This window comes from Macrotis lagotis, chromosome 1 (genome assembly GCF_037893015.1).
Source record: "Macrotis lagotis isolate mMagLag1 chromosome 1, bilby.v1.9.chrom.fasta, whole genome shotgun sequence".
Taxonomy (NCBI): domain Eukaryota; kingdom Metazoa; phylum Chordata; class Mammalia; order Peramelemorphia; family Peramelidae; genus Macrotis; species Macrotis lagotis.
In genome coordinates, this window is record NC_133658.1 from 176,521,259 (window position 1) to 176,546,464 (window position 25,206).

General features: G+C 34.6%; 1 protein-coding gene across 8 annotated transcripts in view; it reads left to right on the forward strand.

Annotated features, from left to right (window-relative positions):
• The window catches only part of SEL1L2 (SEL1L2 adaptor subunit of SYVN1 ubiquitin ligase), a 172,188-nt gene that overhangs the window by 24,664 nt on the left and 122,318 nt on the right, over positions 1 to 25,206 (forward strand). For 3 of the 8 annotated variants that reach the window (XM_074225876.1, XM_074225860.1, XM_074225848.1), the window contains exons 1-3: positions 3,035 to 3,101; positions 5,159 to 5,214; positions 21,186 to 21,351. In XM_074225876.1, coding sequence (XP_074081977.1) covers positions 3,038 to 3,101; positions 5,159 to 5,214; positions 21,186 to 21,351 — 286 coding nt within the window. In that variant the 5' untranslated portion in view covers positions 3,035 to 3,037. Of the gene's footprint in view, positions 1 to 3,034; positions 3,102 to 5,158; positions 5,215 to 21,185; positions 21,352 to 25,206 lie in introns of those variants that run through there. The other 5 variants (XM_074225853.1, XM_074225832.1, XM_074225838.1 and 2 more) reach the window with 4 other exon arrangements.

Here is a 25,206-nt window from a genome sequence, read left to right on the forward strand (position 1 = left end):
CCATGGGCACTCTGGGGAACCCTATTTTATTCTATTTTTTAAATTGTTTGTTGTTCAGTAATTTCAGTCATATGCTATTCTTTGTGACCCCATTTGGGGTTTTCTTGGCAAAGATACTGTAGTATTTTGCCATTTCCTTCTCCAGTTCATTTTACTTTTGAGGAAACTGAGTTACACAGCTACTTTATGACTGAGGCCAGATTTGAATTGAAGTCTTCCTGGCTTAGCCCTGGTAGTCTATCTACCACAGCCCTAGATGCTCATTTCCTTCTCCAACTCATTTTATAGATGAGGAATCTGCAACAGATATGATTAAGTGACTTGCTTAGGGTCACACAGCTATTAAGTAGAAATATTTGAGCTCATGAAGATGAGTCTTCCTGACTCCAAAACTGACATTGGGTTATATTCACACAGCTGCTTATAATCTCTCCATAACCTATGCACTTCCTTAGCCTCCTTACATATTCTTTAAAGTTAAGCCTAACAGGTGTGTTCCTTTGGAATTTATGTACATACTTAAATTTTACTATTCTATGAATGGATGATTCATGTATTTATTAGGAATTCACTGTGTGGCAGGAGTTCTGCTAGGTGCTGTGGGTACACATACCAAAGTGTTAAATTTATGAAGCTTAAGTACTAGTGGGAAGAATGCAATATGTTTACAGATAAGTGAGCACCAGATTGAGGTAAAATGTAAACATGTTTGGAACAACTGGGGAAATTGAGAAAGAACTCCAGAACAGGTAGTTTTTGAGCTCTCTTTGAAGGCAGTTAGGTCTGGGTGACAAAGGAAACCTTTTCAGGTACAGCCTTTGTAGAATCCTCAAGGAGGATATGGAATGTCCCCTTGAGCTAGGAGGCCAGTTTGTTTGGAGCATAGGTGCATCAAAGGACATAATGTATACTCTGAATCAAAAGGTAGGGCAGAGTCAGATTGCAAAGGGCTTTAAGTAAGAACCAGAAGAGTATTGTCCTTGGAAAACAGATTTCAAAAAAGTCTCTCAAGTACATGGCCAGACTTAGGAAATTTTCATCTTCCTACATTCAACCAAAGCCACAGCAGTGGTTGCCCTGATAACAACATATCAGTGTGAAGCTGATCAATAACTACGCCAGGGAAGGGGGTATGCTCTATTTTTATTAGTGTGGTTTCTGACATGAAGAAAGTGGTGTTGGGATGGGACTGAAGCAGAACAATTGACCCAGAATATACCCCAAGTCTCCAAAGCATTTTGATCAGGAGAGAAAGTCATAGGATCAAGATGTAGATGCAGTTAAATCAAGCAGAGGGATCAAGGAAAGAGAGGGTTGGGTTCTGGTTCTGTAACAGAAGACAAGGAAAGGAAGAGGTACTAAGATATTGTGTTATGACAGAGTGAATTAAAGCAAAGGCAGATGTAATCAGACAGGTTGGGGAGAATGGACTAGAACAGGAATCTATCAACTATGGAAGTATAGAGAGGAAACCTACCCCATAATACTTTTCTTTCCTCTCTTCCCCAGAGCAGTCCCTGAGGGAGCCTCCATTTAACTGTCTGGCTGTTCCCTTCACATTGAAGGGAAGAAGGGGGAGGTTCATCCCCTTGGCTGCAGACATCACTGCCTGAAAGCACAAGTCTATTCCTTTAAATGCTTATTTATGTTTCTATATTGTGATAAGTCTGCTATCTACCAGGATTTCCCTGATTCTCTGCAAGTGAGTCAGTCTGGCTTTTCCCAGAAAGGTGACAAAGTTGACACTGGGACATTGATTAAACCAGAGTTCTAAGGTTTCTGCCTGAAATTACAAGCCTATTCTCTTAAATGCTTATTTATGTCACTATATTTTCTATGTTGTGATAGAACTACTTATCTATCAGGATTTCCCCTGATCCCTCCAAGTGACACAGGATGGTTTTTACCAGAAATGTGACATAGTTGACCCTGGGACTTGATTAGTCCAAGGAATGTTACACCTCCCTTGGTGACACACTCTAGGTGACATCTGGGTATATTGATCTGATTTCCTGGTCATAAAAAACCCTATGGGACCCTTCAGATATGGTGGATGTCCCAAGACCAGGCAAGTTACTTTATCCTTCTCTATTGATCAACAGAAGACCCATTTTTATTCAATCTAAGGGCTCCAGAAACTTTATTGAATATAGTCTAATCTGTTGCAAAGAAAGCCTTCATTTGCTTTTGAGTCATATTATATGCTTTTCATTTTGTTTCAAAACCAAACCTAAATGAACAGGATACTGATCTGTGCCAACCACATTGATGTAATGGGGGAAGGGACTAATTTTACTCTGTACCTCAGAGTTCTAGGTGGCAGAGTAAAAAGAACGCTGGCCCTGGAATCAGGAAGACCTGAATTCAAGTCCATCTCAGATACTAGCTGGGTGATCCTGGGTTAGTCACTTTAGCTGCTCCTCATATGTAAATGAGGATAGTAACACTTACCAATCAGAGTTCATTGTGAGAATGCTACCTTAAGGTGCTATATAAATGCAAGCTGATATTATTAACTATTACCTGAGGAGTGTAGGAAATTTTTCTCTAATGCTGTCAATTCAATCCTTATTTCAGTATATTCTTCCAATATTAACTGTCCATGACTAAAACATCAGTTCTATTTAACTATTATCAAATAACTTTTTCAAACTAAATTTATTTCAAAGATATAGTTACTAGATGAGTCCCCATCTCAGTTACTGATGGTCCAGGTTTCAAAGCTCATTCCTTCCTTTGAGGCCTTGATGGTGAATTAACTAGTGCAAAATCCATGCATAGACAATATTACTGAATTTCCAGCAGATCACTCTCCTTACCTTTCAGAGATCCCAAGGTCCTAGTCATTACCAATCTCCTTTACCTAAGACAAGAAACCCAACACAAAAACAAAGAACTGATCCATATTCATAAGCCATATATAGACCTAAGATGAAAGGAACCTGGGTCTCCTTCCTTATAGCAATGGCTCTCTTCTCTTTCTGGAATGCAACAGGTAAAAAGGAGTCAGACTAAGAGGATTGTCTCTGGAAGACTAATGCTTTTTGAATGCACCCCTAAATCCAGCTACATGATCAAAAAGGTTGTTCATCATGTGACTAGTAGGTTGGAACCAATTACAAAATGTCTATGCATGCTCCAAATAGCTATAACTTAACAGCACCTCTAATATATAGTATCATGTTGCTTTTGAAATGGGCTTCTCAGCCTCTTCCATTAGCCCCTTCCTCATTCAACTATTGCATGTTACTTGAAATTTCCAGCAAGGTGTTGGCCATTTTCATTCTTCTTTGTCCACTTTTATAAATGTATAGGACAACTAGGTAGTGCAGTGGGCTGGGAACCAGGAAGGCCTCTCTTCCCAAGTTCAAATCTATTCTTAGGCACTACCTGTGTGATTCTAGGCAAGTCCTTTAATTAGTCCTGTTTACCTCAGTTTCTCATCTCTAAAATGAACTAAAGAAGGAATTGGCAAACACTCCAGTATTTTTGCCAAGAAAACCTCAAATGGGGTAATAGAGGAAACAGATACTACTGAAATAACTGAACAATAATATAAATGCAGTTTGGGATTAAGGAATTAAAAATTAACCAAAAAGTGAGACAAGTTTTACGTTGAGTTGGATTGCAAGTCAATTACAGAGAAGTTTTCTGTAACTTTGGTACTCTCAACTATCAATCCCTATTAAGACTACTTATGACCTTAGATTGAGATTTAATAAGGATAAGAAATAGAAGAAGTGATAGATGTGTTTATTCAGGTCACTACTGCTCATACAATGCCACTCCTGGCTATATTCACATTCTTATTTGCCCAATCAAGCTTTTTCAAATCATGATTCAGTTAAATAATACTAAAATACATAATCATATCAAACATAGTCTTTGAAATGAACATGTCACTCCCAAAAGTTCTTGTGCTAGTGGTAAGCTTTAATAGCTTATAGTGAACCATTGTAAAGCATTTCAAATAGATGGTATCTCAACAATCTTAGCTGTAGGCTCTAATGCTATTAAGCATTGGTTTAATTGTATTTCTTTAGAATACATCTTTTTTTCCTCCTAAACTGACAAAACACTTGCTTTTGAAATGAAGTTATACATATGTGATTAAATTTACCCACTTTCAGCAGAATCTGTCTTTACCTATCTTTTCAACAGAATCTATCCATAGCTGCCTTGTAAAGGGAAAAGAACCAGTTAGTGATTTGGGAAGGAGCTTCCTAAATCACTAAAGGCCTACTGCTGAGTAATGAAATTCAATAGTGAGAAAAACTCACCAGCAGTAATAATAATCACTCAGATCCATAAATCCTAGACCAAATTATTAGGAATAATGTTAAAAAAAAGTCATAACCTGCCTGCTAGGTACAAATTTATTATACTTTTGGGGAAAAGGTGTTGATAATCATAAATGAAGTCAATTATCCAAAATTGGATAGGAGAGGGGAGAGAAAAGGAAATGCGGGTTGTCACAAATGAGAATAACTGTTCAGGAAATTAGTCATTGTTTTAATTTTGAAAAAATTAAAATAATATTGCATGTAATTAATTTTGTCATTATATAATATAGTAAAGTTGACATGATGTGGTTTAGTAGAAAAGTTATTTTTAAAAATAGAATTTTTCTTAAAAATCTTTGTCACAGTATCTCAACTACCATTCAGAAATAAAATATGATATGACAAAATGTATTTTATTAATGGGATATTTTTATATCTTAAAACTTTTAAATTTTTCACACAGTCTAAAATTTGTATATTTCTAAGAATAAGTTATTTACTTATGTGTCTTCAGGTTAGTCTATAAGATAAAAGTTTGTACTCCCAATTCTATATTTTAATAATCGCATTTCATCTCTTCCCTAAAAAATTCAATTGATTAAATTTGTCCTATTATTCTTAGTCATCTTTCATGCTATTAATTCTGTTTCAGAAAGCAAGATCAAAGGTTTGGGGGTTCATTTCAACTGCCAAGTCAAAATAAAGGAATCAGTGAAGAAATTACCTCAAAATAATTAATATTTTCTAATTGAAATTTATTAACTATTATTCTTGTTTTCTGAATGGGCTCTAGAAAATGTTTGTTATGACAGGATAGTTACTAAGAATTTCTAAAGAAAATGCTCTTAAAGTTTGATTTGTATATTATCTTGCAGATACAGAAGCAGAAAAACATCATAAAAAGTACAAAGAAAGAAATGTTACCAGTAAGGTAAATATTTTTCCAATGCCTAGCATACCTCCTAATAGTTCATTAGATATTTTTAGCCAATACAAAAGTACTAAGATATATATATATTTTAACAAAATGGGCATCAGTTACTAACCAAAATTATTATTTGTGAGTTTATTGAAGAGCACTCCCTGTTAAGTTGATATTTCACTAGGAAATATCATAGCTGTTTTGCTAAAAGTCTTCATTCCATAGGTATTTATTGAATGTCTAGTAAGTGGAATGCACTTTAGTGGATATTTTGAGGAATCCAAAAACTAATTTTTAAAAATGATTCTTCACCTCAAATAAATTATAATGTTAAAGTGAAAATTGTCAGAAAAATAAGCATAATGTGATAAGTACCACAAAAATATCCAAAGTACTCTGATTATATAGAGGGAAAGACTATTTCTAACTGGGCAGTTGAAGTAGAGATGAGGTGAAGAGGTGATCTATCAAATTCTCAAGACAAGCCTCAAAAGGATAAGTAGCATTTTTGAGAGAAAATCTGAAGAGAATGAGGGCTAAGGAAAAGTACAAAGAACTTATGAACATAGGAGAACAAAGGCCATGTTTAGGGAATGATGAGCAATTCAGTTTAACTATAATGTCATACTCATATTCAAGAAAACAACATAAAAGGTAGGAAAGGAAGATTGAGATAGAGATTCTAGAAAAAGTCATGCTTAAAGAGTTTGTATTCAAATTCAAAGTGACAACAAAGAAATCATAAAACAGGCCATTTAAACAAGCTTTTTATTGCAAACAGTCTCTTCCTTTGGATTTTATCCCTGCAGATTTACTTTAAATGAGAGGTATCTCGTTCACAGACTTTCTTAGCCCTACTTTTATTTAGCATTCTTAATTGTTTTCCTCTATCTAGCTATCTGTGTGTGTGTGTGTGTGTATGACTAACTTGACATCTCAATGAATTTGCTGTTTGTCTATTGAGCAGAAAATTTTGTTTTAAAAAATGTTTGGTATGGGGCAGCTAGGTGGTGAAGTGGATAGAGCACGGATCCTGGAGTCAGGAGGACTGGAGTTCAAATCCAGCCTCAGACACTTAACAATTACCCAGCTGTGTGACTTTGGACAAATTACTTAACCCCATTGCCTTGCAAAAATAAACAAAAAAGATATATATAGTATACAGTATAGCTTTAATTTATCCTTATTATTCAAAGACTTTTGTCTCTTCCTCTCATTGCACTTAACAGCTATTCTTTATTTCATTATGTATTTATTGTATTCTTCCTTTTGTTGTTTAGTCATTTTTCAGTCAAGTCCAACTCTCCACTTGGGTTTTCTTGGCAAAATACTGAAGTACTTTGCCATTTCCTTCTCCAGCTCATTTTACAGTTGAGGAAACTGAGGCAAACAGGATTAAGTGACTGGTCTAGAGTCACACAGTTACTAAATGGTTGAGTCTGTCCTGTCTTCCTGACTCTCTGTAGCCACTGACTACTTGAGTTCAGTTCTGCCTATGAGGAATCATTATTCAGACTTGGGAAAGCAATGGTGGATATAAAACAAAAATTTATCTAAAAGGTTATAAGGCATAGAAAGGGATAGGGAGAAAGAGGGAGAGGAGAGAGAGAGAGAGATGGAGAGAGAGATATAAAAGAAGAGTCAAACACAATTGGCTGGACTACAGGTCCAGGTTTTCATGTCTTGCCTCTCATCCAGAGGGCAAAAATCTAAATTCCCTTTCTCTTACTGGAGCAGGAATTAGGTAGAGGGTACTAAATTTACATCTCCATTCAATTTCTACATTCACAATTCTCTTCATCTTTCCCCTGCATCAACTCTAGGCAGGTCCAATCCTCTATACACTGCTCTTCCTAACTGCCCTTTATTTCTCTTTCTAGTGAATAAGCCTAAGACCCATGCTTTTTCCCTCTTTAGTACAAATGAAATAAAGATGGGAAGTACTCAGAGGTCCTGTCTCAAAACAAAAGTAGAACTAACCTAGTCTGAATCTCTCATCAACAATTCCCCAGTCTAATGAAAGACCAGATTCCCAGTTCCAGAAAAAAAAAAGAGTCCTTAACTAAATATCTCTGCTGAAATCTCTCAAATAGTTTTCATGTGAAAGCAAGCAGCTAAATCAGTTTTTAAATATATGCTTATTTCTGGAAGCATGTAGCATCAAATGATGGTAATATCCCAGTAATATCCCAGCCATATGCCCATAGTTGCCTTGATTGCCTTATCTTCACCCTTCCACTATCCTAATACATTTTCCAGCCCCCTCTGATAAATATATATATATATATATATATATATATATATATATATATATATATATGATAGGGGTGTGACTTTCATAGATCACATGTCATTTCTAGACTAATCAATTGTTGCCTCACCTATCAAATAAATGTCCATGAGTCTAGCGAGGACAAGGGTAAGGATTCAGGCGAAAGAGCTTTTATCTTTTATTATAGTCATGAAGAAAATTACTTTTTATTCATATTTCCATCCTTCAGCACAGTGTCTTGTACATATTTGATATCCAAAAAGATTACTGATAGTGAAAGAATGAATGACTAAACCTTAATCCTGGGGAAAAGATGATGAAACACACTTTCTTTGTATCTCATTAGAAGTATACTAGTTCTGAATGTTACATATGTAGTCAGATGTGGTTGCTGATATGTTTGGTGGCTTTTCTTTGTCATTCTGGAGGGATGGGCTGGGCGTAGGATAACTCTCAACAAAGATACAATAAGGATACCAATAAAACTTTAAGCAAGAAGAAAGAATGTAAACAAAGCATTAAAATCCACTCCAAAACTTTAAGCCCATGATACAATAAGGATAGTGGCACCACTGATGGCGATAGGGCAGTAGGGGTGGGGGTAGGGAGTAGAGCAGGTTAAGAAAATGAGATAAATTTTGCTTTGGGTATATCAATTTTATATATTACTGCTATTTCTTTACTTTTTTTATAAAAAGGTACATGAATATTGTTCCTAAATTTTTCAACTTTCAGATTTTCATAATAGTTTCTAAAGATAAAAGTCTAAGAAACAAAGGAAAAGGAAAGTTTTGCTTTTTAATAAATTTCTAACTTGAGACATTTTGTGTCTTTGTTTTGCTTTCTTTAAAGAGTAAACAATCATATATGTCAAGTGTGGATATTTGTAAAAGATGACAGCATATTATTTAGAATTAATTCCTAGAAAAGTATCTAGAATGTAGGGACTCAATAAATATTTGATTGATTGATCAATTCTGTTTTAATGTTGGTATTTTTAAATAAAAACAAAATACAAAATAATAAGGATACTTTAAAATTCACGAAGTGTCATGTTCTCAGTTCAGTGTCATCACATATAAGATGCATGAGACAAATTGGTAAGAAGAGAAACTGAACCCCTTGACCAGCAGCCAACATTTTCTTGAATATTGCTTAGCATTATGAAGATTACCATCAAAATGCCAGGAGGCTTCAGGACATATATAGACTTAGTGTGGGAAAAAAATACAGAATAGAAGCCAAAAAGTTGCCTGGCTCTTTTATGATATAACCTGTCTACTCAAAAATTCCTGGTCCCCTACTCCAAGCTGAGATGACAAATCATCTGATGCAGTAAGCCCCATTTAATACCATTGCCTTCTCTATAAACTTGTTTCTTTTCTGGTTCACATCATGTAATATTGTGGAAAGAATTATTACATTTGGAACCCCCCCAAAAAAACTCTTAAGTCCAAATCTTCACCCCTTTATTGTGTGATTTTTCTCACCTCATTGATCACTACCTGTGGAACTTTGAAAAATTTCCTTCCATTCCCTAGGTCTGCTTCCTCATCTTTAAGATTCATTAGATTGTGAGTTACTTGGATCAAGGACTGTCACTCTTGCATTTAGCAGTTTTTTTGTCATGCACTTAATTAATGTTAATTAACTGTCTAAATTGAGAGGGTTGGAGTAAGATGGCCCCTAAAATACCTTCCAACTGTGTCACTTTTGAGTCTGTCCTGATTGATGAGACTTCATTTTAACTGAGTGAATCCAAAGATCCAACCACATTTTTTTTTAACCAAGCTTTTTTGCTTTTGTTTGCTTGGTGACAACTCACTATATGTCTAGCAAGTCTCAGTCATTTCCTCACCTGTTGTCCTTTTAATTCTGGGAAATCTAATCAAGTACACATTATTATTGCTTCTGGAAAGGCTTTATCAGTTGAGTATTCTCTTGCTCTATTCACCATTCTTTTGCTCTACTCACCAATACCAAAACATCCTCTCCTGGCCACCATTTCTATGTGTTTGACTTTTCCTATTAGAATATAAGTTCTCTTAAGTCAGTTTTTCATTTTAGAATTTGCATCCCCTGAGCTTAGCACGGTTCCTAGTTCATAGTACATAATATTTTTAAAATATCTATTATCCTATTGTTAATTTGATGCAGAGAGTAGGATGTGGGAACTAGATAATCTCCAATGTTCAGATTTAAATTATTTGAAGACTTTCTCTTATTTTCAATATTCCTTTTTTATAGGAGCTCTGTTTATTACTTATTTTCTTTAGTATTAGAAAATCATAAATTTAATGGCCTGAAGAGTTGATATACTATTAAATACATAATTTATTTATTAACATGAGGCTACTTTATATCTGTTTTGCTGAGCAGTTCATTCTCCTTTAATCTTTATTTATATGCATTTATCAGGCATCAGTGAGGGTTTTAGTGAGACCATCAATCAAGGAGAATTTATTAAGGGTTTTACTATGTGCTATGCCTTGTACTAGGTGCTACTGATATAATAATAACTGAAACCACTCCCACTCTGAAGATTCTTGTGTTCTCATGGCAACAACATGTACATTTAGGATTATAGGATGAAAAAATCATAGATTTATAGTTGGAATAAATTTTAGAGGTAACTCCCTCATTTTACAGGGAAAGGAAACTGAAACTAAGAAGAAATTTAGTCTCTCCTGGTTTTACACAAGAAACTAATGTCAGAGGAGGGATGTGAACCCAGATCTTCTAGGTTCCAAGTCTAGAACACATTTCATTAGGTTATATATATATATAGGTTTATATAAATAAATTAGGTATATATATATATATATATACATATATATATACATATATAATGAATACAAGTAAATACAAAGATATGTATCAGCACTGGCAGATAGCAGGATTGGGAAAGATAACCATCATCATAACTAACATTTTCAGAGCATGTTAAGGTGAGGTTTACAAAGCTCCTTATGTTTTATCTCATTTGAGTCTCATAACCCTAAGACAGATGAGGAAGTTGAGGCTTGAAAGTAAAATGATTTTGCCACAGGATCATAATCATAAAGCTATATAGTAACCAAGGCAGAATTCAAATTTTAGTCTTCCTGATTCTTACACATGCAACAACATATTTACTAAAACACCTAGAATTGGATCTTGAAAGATGATAGGGACTCCGTGAATGACCAATATAAAGATGGAAAATAGAATGCTGTGTGTGAGGAAAAAGAAAAAAGAGTAATTTGACTAGATTGAAAGATGCAGGAAGAAAAGTAATATACAATGAGACTGGAACATAAGGTTTATCTACTCAGTCCTAGTGGAGAAGTAAAATGATGAATCATACAGATGTATCAGGACTACCACCCCAACTCCCTAGGGAGAGGGGATTGGTTTGGGAATTGAATTATCCAAATTAGCTCTCTACACTGACAAATTTGCCATTTTCTGAGCTCTATAGTCCATTTGACTTGCCAGGCACAGATTTACTTGTTTCCAATATGTTTGTCACAAAGAATCCATTGTGTAATTAGATTTGTTTATAAAATTTGGTGTTTTGCCTTCTTAATATCATTAGAATATAGTTTCTAGTGAAGTAGGTGTTTTGCCTTCTTAATATCATTGGAATCTAGTTTCTATTGAAGTAATTTTCTCTACTAGCTCCTCTTTATTTTAGCAAATACTTATTTTAGAGCTATGTTCTTCTGTACTGTTTCATATATCAGAACTAGATATATTTTAAAAGAAAACCCTTTTGGAATGTCCCAAAAGATCAAACTGCCCTTTTCTTTAGAAAACTTTTGCTAAATATTTCCAGTAAAATATGCCTCTATCAATTATTCAAGACTCAATTCTAAAATACATGGATTATATATACTCCCTTTTTCCCTTTCTGCTTTTATTTGGGTGGGGATGCATTATATTACTCATTAACACCCACACTGGAGAACCTTGGGGAACAGGGAAAAAGATGAAATTCTAATCATAAAATTTTCTCAGTAAATGTAGTTGAAAAATTGGGGGGAAAAGCATTGAAGCTTATGACTAAAATTGAGTTTTAAATTTTGATTATGTTTGTATTCAATAATTCATGTAACTTCATTATAATGAATATAGATTCAGCTATATATTTACTATTCTGATTCTTTTATGTTATGAGAAATTATAATAATCTTAAAAATCTTAAAATTTCCTTAAAATAAAAAAATCCTCAAAACACATTAAACATTTTGATTATATGCTATGTTGGGACAAAAATAAGCAAAAACATATTCTGCATTTGGATTTAAGAAGGATCTGGGTTTGAATCTTACTTTTAATATTTATTACTTTGGTGATCCAATGGTAAATCTTAACCCACTGAGCCTCAGTTTCTTAATCTGTAAAATGAAAATAATAGAACTTGTAGTACCGTCATAAAGACATTTGTATGTGTTGAGCAATATACAAATGTCTACTTTTTTACTATTATTTTTACATATAGGAGTAAGTAGTGGAACTCTACCTACTCTTTCCCCTTCCCCATTTACATGCTCTAAATAGCTTTTTAATACTTTGCATATCATATAGAAATCTCTGTCTTGGTCTACTTATTGACTATGTAGTTTACACATGCTAGGGGCAGCTAGGAGGTGCAGTGGATAAAGCACTGGCCTTGGAGTCAGGAGTACCTGGGTTCAAATCCGACCTCAGACACTTAATTACCTAGCCGTGTGGCCTTGGGCAAGCCACTTAACCCCATTGCCTTGAAAAAAATCTAAAAAAAAAAGACATGCTAGTGCCTGTTCACATATCTCATATGAAAAATGATCCCAGGAAAATAAACAGATTGATGATTTAATGATAATGCAGATAAAATCTAAATCCATATTTAAAAATTATAAGGTAAGATTTTTTTTTGGATTAGAAATATAAGGCTACTTATTGTTTTGTCTTTGGTGTTAGAGATCCAGCACCTGGCCCAATGTCTTACACATGATATAGCTTTTAAATAAATGCTTGTTGCAGTAGATTGCAGATTGCTTATATTTCTTTAAAGTACAAATATCATCTAAGGATGAGCAATTATAAAACTTGTCTTTCAAAGAGGGAAGTAGACCCAGAGAAAGAGAGGACCAAAGTGAGGAAGTTGGAAACACACACAGATTCATAGGGGAAACTTACAGATCCTCATGAATCCTCAGGGAGCCATGTCCATCCCAATCCAAATTGTTTTGGGGGGGGATGCAGAGAATTAACTGCACCCAGATATGACAGAGGATGAGGCAGCAGTGGAGTGAGAAATACCACTACATATAGTGGTGGTAAATGACAGATGATGGAGGAATTTCTGAGCAAGCAAAAGATTTCTCACATCAAGCTTTCCGGACCAGAGGAATTCCTAGGAAATAAATGAAATTCCTACTCCAAACCTCTTGGTGAGAAATGGAGACATTTCTAGATAACATAAAATCATTACTGCAGAAATGGGATCCAAGGAACAGTAAGAACACAAAACTTGGGTGCAAAGCATGGAGGACCAAATTAAGATAATTACCATTCCCTGGGACAATGAGTTTTGCCTCTCTATGGACTCTCAATTTATTTCTCCTTTTAGAGGATGATAACCAGTTGTACAGCAAGATTGAGCACTACATAAGTCACTGGAAAGGAGAGGTTACAGTACTCTGGTGATCCTAAGTGCTTTTCCTTACAGGAAGGATCTCACATAAGGTTCCTGAGGGAATGTGGAAAAGCACTGAGGAGAGTTCTTTTAACCATTTATGAACTTCGGTTAAATCCTTTCTGCTTTGTGAATTTCATGTGTTACATATTGTTTTTGTTGTTGTTCAGTCATTTTTTTCAGTTGTGTTTCACTCTTTGTGACTCCATTTGGGGTTTTCTTGGCAAATATACTAGAGTGATTTGCCATTTCCTACTCTAGCTCATTTTATAGATGAGGAAACAGGTAAACAGGGTTAAGTGATTTAATCAGGGTGACACAGCTAGTAAGTGTCTGATGCTGGCTTTGTTCTTAAGATGAGTCTTCCTGTCCCCAGGTGTGGCACTCTATCCACTATACTGTCACTTTTCCTATATATAATCTATCTAATATTTGACATATTGTTAGTATGGATGTTTGCATGGGATCTAAGGGACCTTTTCCTGTTGTTATAGAGTCCTAGGCACAAGGGAATACTGATAGTCCCAGGGATGGGACCTAAGTCCAAAAGTTCAATGAAGTAGTTAGGTGGCAAAGTGAATAAAGTGTTGGAGTCTGAAAGACTTGAATTCAAATCTCACCTCAAACACTAAGTACCTACTTTACCCTGAAAAAACACTTAACTTCTCTGTCTCAGTTTCCTCACTTGTAAATTGGACATAATAATACCACCTATCTCCTAGGTTGCAGTAAGGATAAAATGAAATATTTGTCTTTGCAAACCTTATCGTAATTATCAGTCAGTACAAGATGTTGGGCCTTGGTTACATTATCATATATTTGCCTCCATTTACTTGCTGACTCTCTTCCATTCTGATCTATAGAGCCTCAGTTTTATTACTTTCATCTCTGACCTTGCTTTCATCTTCACTCTTCAAGCAAAAGAACCGGACTTTACACAAACCAGGCACTTGATAAATATTCATTGACCTGAGCTGAGTTTCCATGCTTCTTAGCTCTCTTCAGAACCTAGTGAGTTTTTCCTGAAGTTGCAGCTTCTCCTACTGTCCTCTTCCATTTACAGTATAATTTGGACTAAAATTATTTTGAAAAAAAATATATACCTTTTACATACATCACAGGTAATGAAGTGTATCTCAACATTTTCCCAATTTGTTAGGTATTGCAATAGTTTACTCATATGGTAATCCACATCGTTCTTTGACTGTCATAGTAGAGTGTAAGGATCAGCAAACTGGGCCCATTTTTTTATATAACTAAGAATATTCTTTACAGTTTTAGATAAAATAAAAATATTTTTAAAATGTAAAAACCTTTTTTAGCTCCCAGTAGAATTTGATTCACAAACTGTAGTTTGCCAAACCCTGCCACAATCAATTTATTAAACCCCAATAGACCATGGCACAGAACCATACTTTCTCCTGATCGTTCTTAATAATCTTGATATATGATGGGGTGGCAGGGAGGAAGAGGAGTTCCAAGAGACTTCAGAGAATACAATGTGGCCAATGTTACTTTGGTTGCGAATGGATGTGGGAGGTGGGTAAGAGAGTATAAAAGACAGCCAGGTACACAGTGGAAGTCTGAAGTCTTCCTAAGTTCAAAACTGAACTCAGATACATAACTTGAGACTCTGGACAAATCTCTTGAAACCTTTTTGTTTGAAGTTTCCTTATCTGTCAAATGAGCTGGAGAAGGAAATGGCAAACAACTCTGGTATATTTGCCATGAAAAATTCAAATGGCATCACAGAAACTGATATGGCTGGAACAAGATAGTACAGAACTGAAGAGATAAAGTTAGAGAAAACTTGGAAACTCATTAAAAGTACACTTAACAAGTAAAGAATTTTTGTTTTTTAAGTTGCCTCCGATTTCTTAGGTGTTTCCCATTTCTTACCTGACCCATTTTTTAACTCCTCCAGACTAAAAATCAAAAATATCAAAACCCAACTAGGAGGTATAAATATTTGATTTTTTAATAAGTATTTGAAATTTTCTACCATTTGGGACTATTTACCTTTGTGCTTCCCTATATTATTTTAATATCTTTAAAGTCCATGCTATTAAGGTTCATGAATAAATAGAACTTGGATAGATTACTATGTGGTTGCAGTACTGAATATAGTCCATTCATCAGTAAAGAACCTTGGGTGAATTAACATTTAATGTCCTTGAAAGTAAAAAGTTCAGAAATGTAAAACATAAGACATATAAATTATTAGTTAGAAGTAATCAGATATTCTACTTTAAAGTAAGTGTTTTGTAGAGAAGTTTGTATGTTTATACTTTCATAATGGATGCATTATCAATAAGATATATTTTGACCTCTTTTCTCATTTACTTTTCTCTGTTTATATGGCATATGGCCAGACCTTGTTAATGATCCACTGTTCATTATTACAGGAGATTGTGAAATTCCCTGAGAACCAAACAAGCTAACAATACTTTAAAAACAGAAATGAAGATAAAGCTAGAATTTTTTTGTGACAGAGTTATAAACTTAATTTTAGCCAAAAACAAAAAAAAATCATTTTCTAAAGAAAGCAAATGATATATGATAGCAACTATTCATCTACCACTTGATGAATTTTTCCAGGATATCGACTTTCACACAAGCTACTAGAAAAAGAAAGTTAAATAGGACTACCATGATAGTTGACTAGGAGCTTATAATTTAAACAAAACAAACACAGGCAAAAATTTACAAATGATAAAATTCTGTTCACAATAATATAGTTCTTTATATGCATAGAACATGGGAGTGATATGCCAGTATACTGGACCATATGTCTATGATTGTTTTTATATTTTATAGAGTCATAGAGATACATCAGGAGCCCTCTAGTCCAAACTATACTTCAATAAGAACTCCCTCTACAAAATACCAATTCATAGTTATTCAACCTTTGCTTGGAAAATTCTAATGAGAGTCTACTACCTCCTGAGGCAGTCCATTTCATCTTCACTAGCTCTAATTACCATGAAGATTTTTTACTTTCATTCAGCAGAAATAATCATTTTTGCAACTTCCATCCTTTGTCCTAATTCCTTCCTCTGGGGCTGAACAGGACAAGTCTAATCTCCCATCTAGGTGACAGCTTTTCAAATATTTGAGGAGTACAATAATTCTCCCTATTCCTCTACCAATTCTCCTCTCCAGGCAGCACAATCCCAGTTTCTCCAAGCAATCCTTATATGGAATCAGCTTCTATACCATCCTGATTTCCTTCTTCCAGATGCTCTCTAATTCATTAATACCCTTCCTGAAATGTGGTACTAAAATTTCAGATGTCATCTGGCCAGGGATGAATATGGTCTAAGATCAGTTCCTTAAACTCAAGTCTTCTGCAAACATTTCTTGCTTGATGATGAAGCCAATAGTGGTACTATTTTTCTCCATATGCTCTATTTTTGTGTATGTGGTTTTCCTGTAGTTTTGAGGGGAGAGGAAGGGCAAGGGATTTAACATTACTAAGTGTCTACTATGAAGGAAAAAAATTGAGGGAAATGAAAAGGAGTTTGTAACTTAGTTGGGTAGACATGGCATCAATGCAGGAAAAAATAAAAAAAAACAATTTGAATTCAATATCATTACTTGCTAGTTAGACATATCCTTCTAGATGAGTAGTTCAACTGAGTCCAAATTCGACCTCAGACACTGAATGATTACCCAGCTGTGTGACCTTGGGCAAGTCACTTAACCCTACTGCTTTGCAAAAAAGCAAAATAAAAGGACAAATACCTCAAGTTACTGCTCATAAACAAATGACATCTTTCTATCAATATCCTTGTAGAGAAATGTGAACTGATTCATGAATTCTAAAAGTTTAGAAACCATCTAGACCAACCCATTTGCCTCATGGATTATTGCCTTGTCATGGTAGGTACCTTGCATATCTCAATGAAATTATGGGCTACGCTATATGGGATTATTCAGGATGGACAGGACACAATGGAGAGTTCTGACAAAAGGTGATTCATTGGAGAAGAAAATACTCTGTAGCTTTGCCAAGAAAACCCTATGGATGGTATTAAAATGATAAAAGAGATGATTCCAGAAAATAAGCCACTTAGATCAGAAGGTATCCAAATGCTACTGGCAAAGAATGGAGAGCAACTACAAGTACCTCTAGTACTAATAAATTAGCTGAGCCAAAGCTGAAAGGAAGTTCAAATGTGGCCATGTCTGGTGATGAAAGATAAATATTTCATAGGAACCTGGAATATAAGATCTTTGAATTAAGGTAAACTGAAAATGAAAAGATTAAAAATCCTCCTTCCAAATCAATCATTTTGTCTTCATTTGAAGAAATTGCATTAGGACTGACTGATCTATTGGTATCAGTATGGAAGGACTGCCTGACTGATCTGTTGGTATCAGTCTGGAAGAAAGTTTCCAATAGAGAGGCACAAGGCTTGAGGAGTACAATGATTCTCACTATTCCCCTACCAAGTCTTTTCCTCTCCAGGCAACACATTCCCAATTTGTCCAACTAATCCTCATATGGCATCATATGTTTTACTTTTTCTTGTTCAATATTTTAATAACTTGATTAAATATTATATAAGTGCTACTTATTTCAGTTATTTGTTGATTTGGTTTAGTTATTCAGTAGTGTCTGACTCTTCATGATTTCATGGACATTTCAGTGTCCTCTGTCTTCTACTACCTACTAAAAATCTGTCCAAATTCATGTTCATTGCTTCCATAACACTATCTAATTTATATCATCCTTTGCCTGTCCCCTTTTCCTTTTGCCTTCAGTCTTCCCTAGTATCAAGTTCTTTTCCATTGAGTCTCATCTTTATGCCTAAAGTATTTAATCTTCAGTATTTAACCTTCCAATAAATAACTTGAATTAATTTCTTTAAATATATGAATTATTTTATTTCCTTGATGGTTAAAAGATTCTTAGAAGTCTTCTCAAGCATGATAATTCAAAAACATTAATTCTAGGGCACTGAGCTTTCCTTATGATAGTCTTAATTCTCACATCTGTACATTGCTATTGGAAAAACCACAGTATTGAATATTTGGACCTTTGTTGGAAAGTTAATGTCTTTTAAGTATCTTGTCCAGATTTGCCAAATCTTTCTTTTCACAGGGCACATATCTTTTAATCACATGGTTGTAATCACTGTCTCCACTAATCTTTAACCCAAGAATATAAAATATAACAGTGCTTCCATTTCTTCTTCCTCTATTTGCCAGAAAATGATGGGATCAATTGCCAAGATCTTAGTTTTTGTTTTTTTATGTTAAGCACCAATCCAGTTTATACACACTCCTCACACTCATCAAGAGACATTTTAATAATTCTTCATTTTCTGCCAGCAGAGTAGTAAAATCTGCATGTCTGAGATTTTTTTTATTTCTCTGAGCAATTCCAGCTTTTGATTCATCCAGTCTGGCATTTTGTATGTTGTGCTCTGCATGATTCTTATCCTTTGTCATCAAAAAGGACCAAAATGATATTACTATGTTAGAGATAAGTTACAGTGTGTCCAACTGTGACTGCTCCGATTTATATGAGCTCGGAATGCTCTACCACAGGTCAGGCACAAATAGTTCAGGTGAACAGCTGGGGCAGATTCTGTAAACTTGCATATTTCACATTTCCTGTGAGTTACTTTAATTCTACTTTGCACATGTGAATGTGCAGTTGAATGTACAGTGAAATATACAACTTTGTTGTACTCCTTTTGTATCTTAAACCAATCAGCTGTTCATTTAATAGTTGACATGTATCTAGAGTTTAAAGCCTTGCAAAGTACTTTACCTATGCTTCCTTATTTAATTTTCTCATCAGCTCTGAGGTATAGGTGTACTATTTTTATAGATGTAGAAATAGAAACTGAAAAGGTTAAGTTATTAGCACAAATTAGCACAAGTGGGGTCAGGTAGGTAGAACAGTGAATAGATTTCTGGGTCTGGAGTTAGGAAAACTTAAATTCAGACATTTACTAGCTGTGTAACCCTGAGCAAGTCACTTAATCCTGTTGACCTCAGTTTCCTCATCTATTGAATGACTAGGAAAAGGAAATGGCAAACCACTTCAGGATCTTTGCAAAGAAAATCAGGAAAAGACAAACCACTTTAGGATTTTTGAGAAGAAAATCCTAAAAGGGGTCATGAAGAGTTGAACACAACTAAAAAGTGACTGAACGACACACAGGTAGCAAGTGTCTTAAGGGTAATATTTAAACTCAGGTATTTCTGACTCCTAAAACTTCTTTAATAAACAAACCACTAAATATCCAAAATGTAAGTCAAATAAATCTCTTCTGCAAAGTATCACAAAATTATGAATCTCAGAATTGGAAGGGATTTCAAAACCATATAGCCCAATTTATATGTGAACAAAAATTGCCTCTGCAAAATATCCAAATGTTAATCCATCCTTCTGGATTTCCAAGTTGACACTAAGTAACAAATAACTACTTTTGGGGTCCAGAAAATCAGTTTATTCCAATTCCAGCTAAGGGTGTTGTCAAGTAGCATAACAATAAAAAAGTTACTCTGCAATGGCCACTCATGCTAAAACCATGATGATTCTTTGTGACCACTTAAAATGCCCACTTATATTCTCTACAATAATGTAAGTTCTCTGCCTGTCATAGTTTCCAGACAGAATCATGGAAGGCCAGAATTTAAAAGGGATCTTAGAGGTCACTGTGCATGTATAATATGTCTTCAACATCCCAATAAGTATTCATTCAATTTCTACATGAAGATATCTAATGAATGAAAACCTAATCCCTCCCAAGACTTCACAATCAGTTTTTAATATCTCTAATAGCATTTAAGTGGCACAGTGAATAGAGTGCCAGGCCTGGAGTAGGGAAAATTCATCTTGAGTGTCCTCAGACACTTACTATGATAGGCAGTCTTACCCTGTTGGCCTCAGTTTCTTCATCTGTAAAAAGACCTGAAGAAGGAAATGACAAACTACTCCCGAATCTTTGCCAAGAAAATCCTAAATGGGGTCATGAAAAATTGGTCATAACTGAAATGACTGATAAGTAATTAGTAATTAAATAACTTTACGTAAACCTTAAATTTTCCTCTTTGCAGCTTCTACCTTTTGTTCCTGATTCTGATCTCTAGAGTCAACAGAGTAATCCTAAATCCTCTTTCATGTGAAAACCCTTCAAATTTTTGAAGTTAGCTATTATTTCCTTCCTAAGTGTCTTCAACAGATTAACCATCTCCAGTTCCTTCAATTAATCCAAATGTGGCATTATCTTTAGACCTATTGCTTCCTCTAGACAGTCTCCAGTTTTGCCCTTGCTAAAATTTAGTGTCCAAAACAAAATAGAAAGCTTCAAATGCTCTAGTATTGCTACTGCTGCTGCTACTATCTCTGCTACTAGGACTACTACCACCACCACAACTACCACTGTTACTATCATTATTATTATTATTATTTACACTACCACTACTACTACTACCACCACCACTACTACTACTACTACTACTACTACTACTACTACTACTACTACTACTACCATCATCACTACTACTGTTATTATTAATACTGCTACCACTAATAATATGAGTACTGCTACTATTGTTACTAACACTACTACATCTACCACTATTACTACTACCACCACTACTACCACCACTACCATGTACTACTACTACTTAATACTATCTCTATATTAACTTTACTACTACTTTTATTATCACTAACTACAACTACCACCACCACTACAACTATAATTGCTACTACCATTACTATCTCTACTACTGTTACTACTACCACTATTATCACCACTGACAACTACTACTCAGAAATGATTGAATCAATTGTAAGTAAATCTTCTGGTATTTTTGTTATAAGATGATATTTTAATACTTGGTAATGATGATATAAATATTTTATATTAATAAGGGTATGTAATCATCCCTTTTGCATACATCATATGCAAAAACATATGAACTTGCGTAATTATATTATTAGCAATTAAAGAAACATTTTCATTTAATTATAATTTCAAAAATCATTAATGTGGATAAAATTGTTAAAATTTTTTTCAGTCAATACTAAAGGACAGGAAGAATTTATCAAATATGTTGGAAAAGAGAAAACTATTAAAAATAATCCACCATAAAGAAAATGACATGGAAAAAAAGAAAATCCAAAGAAAAGAAAAGAGAAAAGGAACTCAAGTCCCAATTTTCTCAAAGAGATATATTAAGCATTGTAAGTAAAAATCTATTATTAAATGTTGTTTTCCATTTTATTTAGTCATATTTTATCAAATTTACTAATTTTACCAAATTTACCAAATTAATTAATTACCATTCTTTACCAAATTAATTCAAAAGAATATAAGTATTTTTGTCAATGTCTTCAAATCAATGTAACAAATAATTATAAAATACTTTCTGTTAATAATTCCTTATGTTAGGTACTTGAGACAGAAACAAAAATGAATAAATCATAGCATACTCTCTGTCTTTAAGAAGCAATCTACTAGGAAATATCAGATATGTTCACAAACAAATATCACACAAGATAGGAAAATATAAAACCTATAGGAGAGAGGTACAAGTTATGAAAACAGAGAAGGGAAAGATTCCTATCAGAATACACTGGAAAGAAGGCTTCATTATAAATCACAATGTGGGAGAAAAGTATTAGATTGCCTATCAAACTGAAGGTCTACAGAATGCTTGTGCCAATCTCCTTGTTATATACCTATTCAACCAGGAAAGTCTACTAGTGCCATGTCAGGAAATTGAACTACTTCCATTTGAATTCTCTTAGGAAGATTCTAAAAATTCTAAAATTCTAGATTCTGGCAAGATAAAGTACCAGACACTAAGGTCCTTTCTAAACTGCCAAGCATTCAAACTCTACAGAAAAAAAGTTCTACCCAGATGGGCTGACCACATTGTTTGAATGCCAAATGTCTATTTTATGAAGAACTATACAAGGCAGGTGCTCACATGGAAGTGAGAAGAAGCAATACAAAGACACAAGGTTTCTCTGAAGAATTTTGGAATTGATTGTGACATGGTAGTCACAGGCAAAGGATCATCCAGCATGACTGTACACTATGAGCAAAGCAGAATTGTAGTAACTCAAAAGAAAAGTGAGATATGCAAATTCAGAGCTATCTCCACTCCAAATGTTCAACTACATGTGTTCAACTTTGTACAAAGTAGAGCTTTCCAAGCTCATATTGGTCTGAGCAACCACAGTTGGAGACATTATACTTTGATTTTTTTTAGGTTTTTGCAAGGCAAATGGGGTTAAGTGGCTTGCCCAAGGCCACACAGCTAGGTAATTATTAAGTGTCTGAGACTGGATTTGAACCCAGGTACTCCTGACTCCAGGGCCGGTGCTTTATCCACTGCACCACCTAGCCACCAGTTTTCCAAATCTTATATCATTTTATTCCCATAAGAATACTTTTAAGTAGTTGTTATTTTCCCATTTTATAGTTGAAGAAATTAAGGGAAAATGAGGTTGGGATTTGCCAAGGTGACATAGCTAGGAAGTATCTGAGATCAAATTGAACTTAGGTCAGTCTTATTCCCTCTGCACCACCAGCTGTGTCTATCTGTTTAGGGAATAAACAATGCATCCACTCAGTCAAAGTTGAGGGTACACAAAAGGAATCAGGATTTGATAAAGCTAGAAAGTTGAGTTGGGACCAGATTTTGGAGGATGTCCAATGGGAACAAAAGTGAATGATTCAAAATGTGAGGGACAAGAGAGAGGCACAATCAAAGATATATTTTAAGAAGAAGAGAGGAAACAAATGATCTGTTTGACAGGTTAGGATAGAGGAAATGAAAGTAACCTCATTTAGTATTTTATCCAGGTAAGATTTAGCAAAATCTTGAATCAATGGTGGTGGGAATGGTAAAGTGACAGCTGAGAGACATTGCAGAAATAGAATTGGTAACTGATTGTCTATAATTATAAGGAGGAACAGTACATGAAAAATGAAGATGTCTCTGAAATTTGGAAACTAAGTGACTAGAAGAATGGCAGTAACTATGAAAGAAATGGGAAAATTAAGAGAGGAACTGCATTTTTGTTTGCTTGGGGGTAAGGGACAAAAAATTAATTCATTTTGGTTTATAAGAGGATATGATGTGTAGGTTAATATGCCTAGAAAGCACAAGAGTCAGGAACCTAGGACAAGTGAGAGTTGTCAGTAGTAAAAATAATAGAAGTAACACCAAGAGAAAAAAAAGATCAACAAAGAAAAGTGAATAGTGAAAGATGAAAAATGAATGAAGAATCCAAAGTCTTAGGAAATGCCTACATTTTGGTATTTTAAAAATAAATTTTATTATGTATGCACTTTGTGCCAGGCATTTTAAAAAGATGGTGATTGAGAAAAGGTTTTTGGATCTAATGAGAGAGAGAGAGAGAGAGAGAGAGAGAGAGAGAGAGAGAGAGAGAGAGAGTTTAGATAATCCCAGAGAGAACAATTTCAGCAAAGCAATGAAAGAAGTAGTTGAGTAGCTAGGTAGAGATAGAGTAATGACTTGAAAGTAAAGAAAGGGAATCAGGGAATTTAATTTCACTGCATTTCTTTATTTGTATAAAATATTACCTGGACACCCTACCCCCCAAATAAAATTCTCTTTTTTTTAAAGTTCATTATAAAGGTTCCTGTATAAAATGCCAAAATGTAATCTCCTATATCCAAAATGCTACTGTTTAAGAAAATAATAGGACCCAGTTATAGAACAAAATAATTTTGTACAAAAAAGGTACATCATTGGATTCAAATGAATATTTTTAAAAAATAAAAAAGGAATATTGAAATATCTTAATTGCAGAAAATAACTATAATATGTTGGGGGAAGGCCTTTGCTTGTCGCAGAATCAGGGAATTTAAACTTCAAAGAAGTTTAACAGTGAAACCAGACAGTAGCTTGGATAACAAAGCCAGATTGAAGATTAAGGGGTTTTTAGGGGAACATGTTAGAGAAGAAGCCAGTAGGAAAAGAAAGATTAAGCATAAAAGAGAAAGGGATTAATAAAGTGGAGGTGACAGGGGATCAAGCAAGGGACAGACAATAGAAGTATAATTTTGGAAAGGGGCAGTTTTGTATTTTTCTTTAAACTGGAATAGGAAGAGAAAGTAGATATGGAGATTTTTTTAATGTAGAAAAGGAAAGAAGTTCAATTATGTATAAGGCCCTCTGCTTCAGTGGATTGATCTCTTTAAAGCAGAAAGTGAAATTGTTCATTCATTCAACATTTTAAAGCTACTATTGTATCATAGCACTGTGCTAGGAATTGGAAGATGTAAAATGTATAGAAAAGATAGACTTTACTAAGAATGGTGAGGCCAGGATTGGGTTAGAGCTCTCAGGAAAATGGAAATGGCGTGTAATAGTTATACTGAAGGATTTAGTAAAGTGTAAACATAAGACTTAATTTAAAAAAAAGATTGCCAAACAACTGTAAGAACCCAGCTAAACTTAGCTTTAGGACTTATGAATGAAGAAAGAATCAAATGATTAAAAGTCTCAATGAGGTTGTGTGTAAATGAATGGGGATACATTGAAGCATGCAGTCAGAAAGGAGAATTACAAAATTTACAAAACCTTGGATTCTAAAAAAATATGAATATGAAAAAATATGAAAAAAACAGAATCTGCTTCAGGCCAGATACCTAGTACTCCTGGATTTAGGTAATACTGCAAAGCAGCATTTGACGAGAATTGTCTGCTGGGTGGGAAAGGTGGTTCCAAAAGATTTTCAAGGTTCACAAAGACAGGATTCGCCTGCTTGGGCTGGGGGCATAGACCAAGAAAAGTTGTTCTGGGTGAGAAGAATGCCAAAGCAAGGGGAAAAAGAACTGGTGAAGAATGGGAACAATGAGGAGGAACCAGAGACTATAGAGAATTAGCCAAAGAAGACTAAGAAGAGTGCAAAAGAGAAAGAGGCAGCAGGGGGAGGATCTGCTACATATGAAGACCACCTTCCCCATAAACTTCCCCGCCACAAAGCAGCAAATGTCACCAAGTGGGAAAACTATTCAAGACACTTTCCTGAAATGTAAATACACTCCATGCCTGGAAC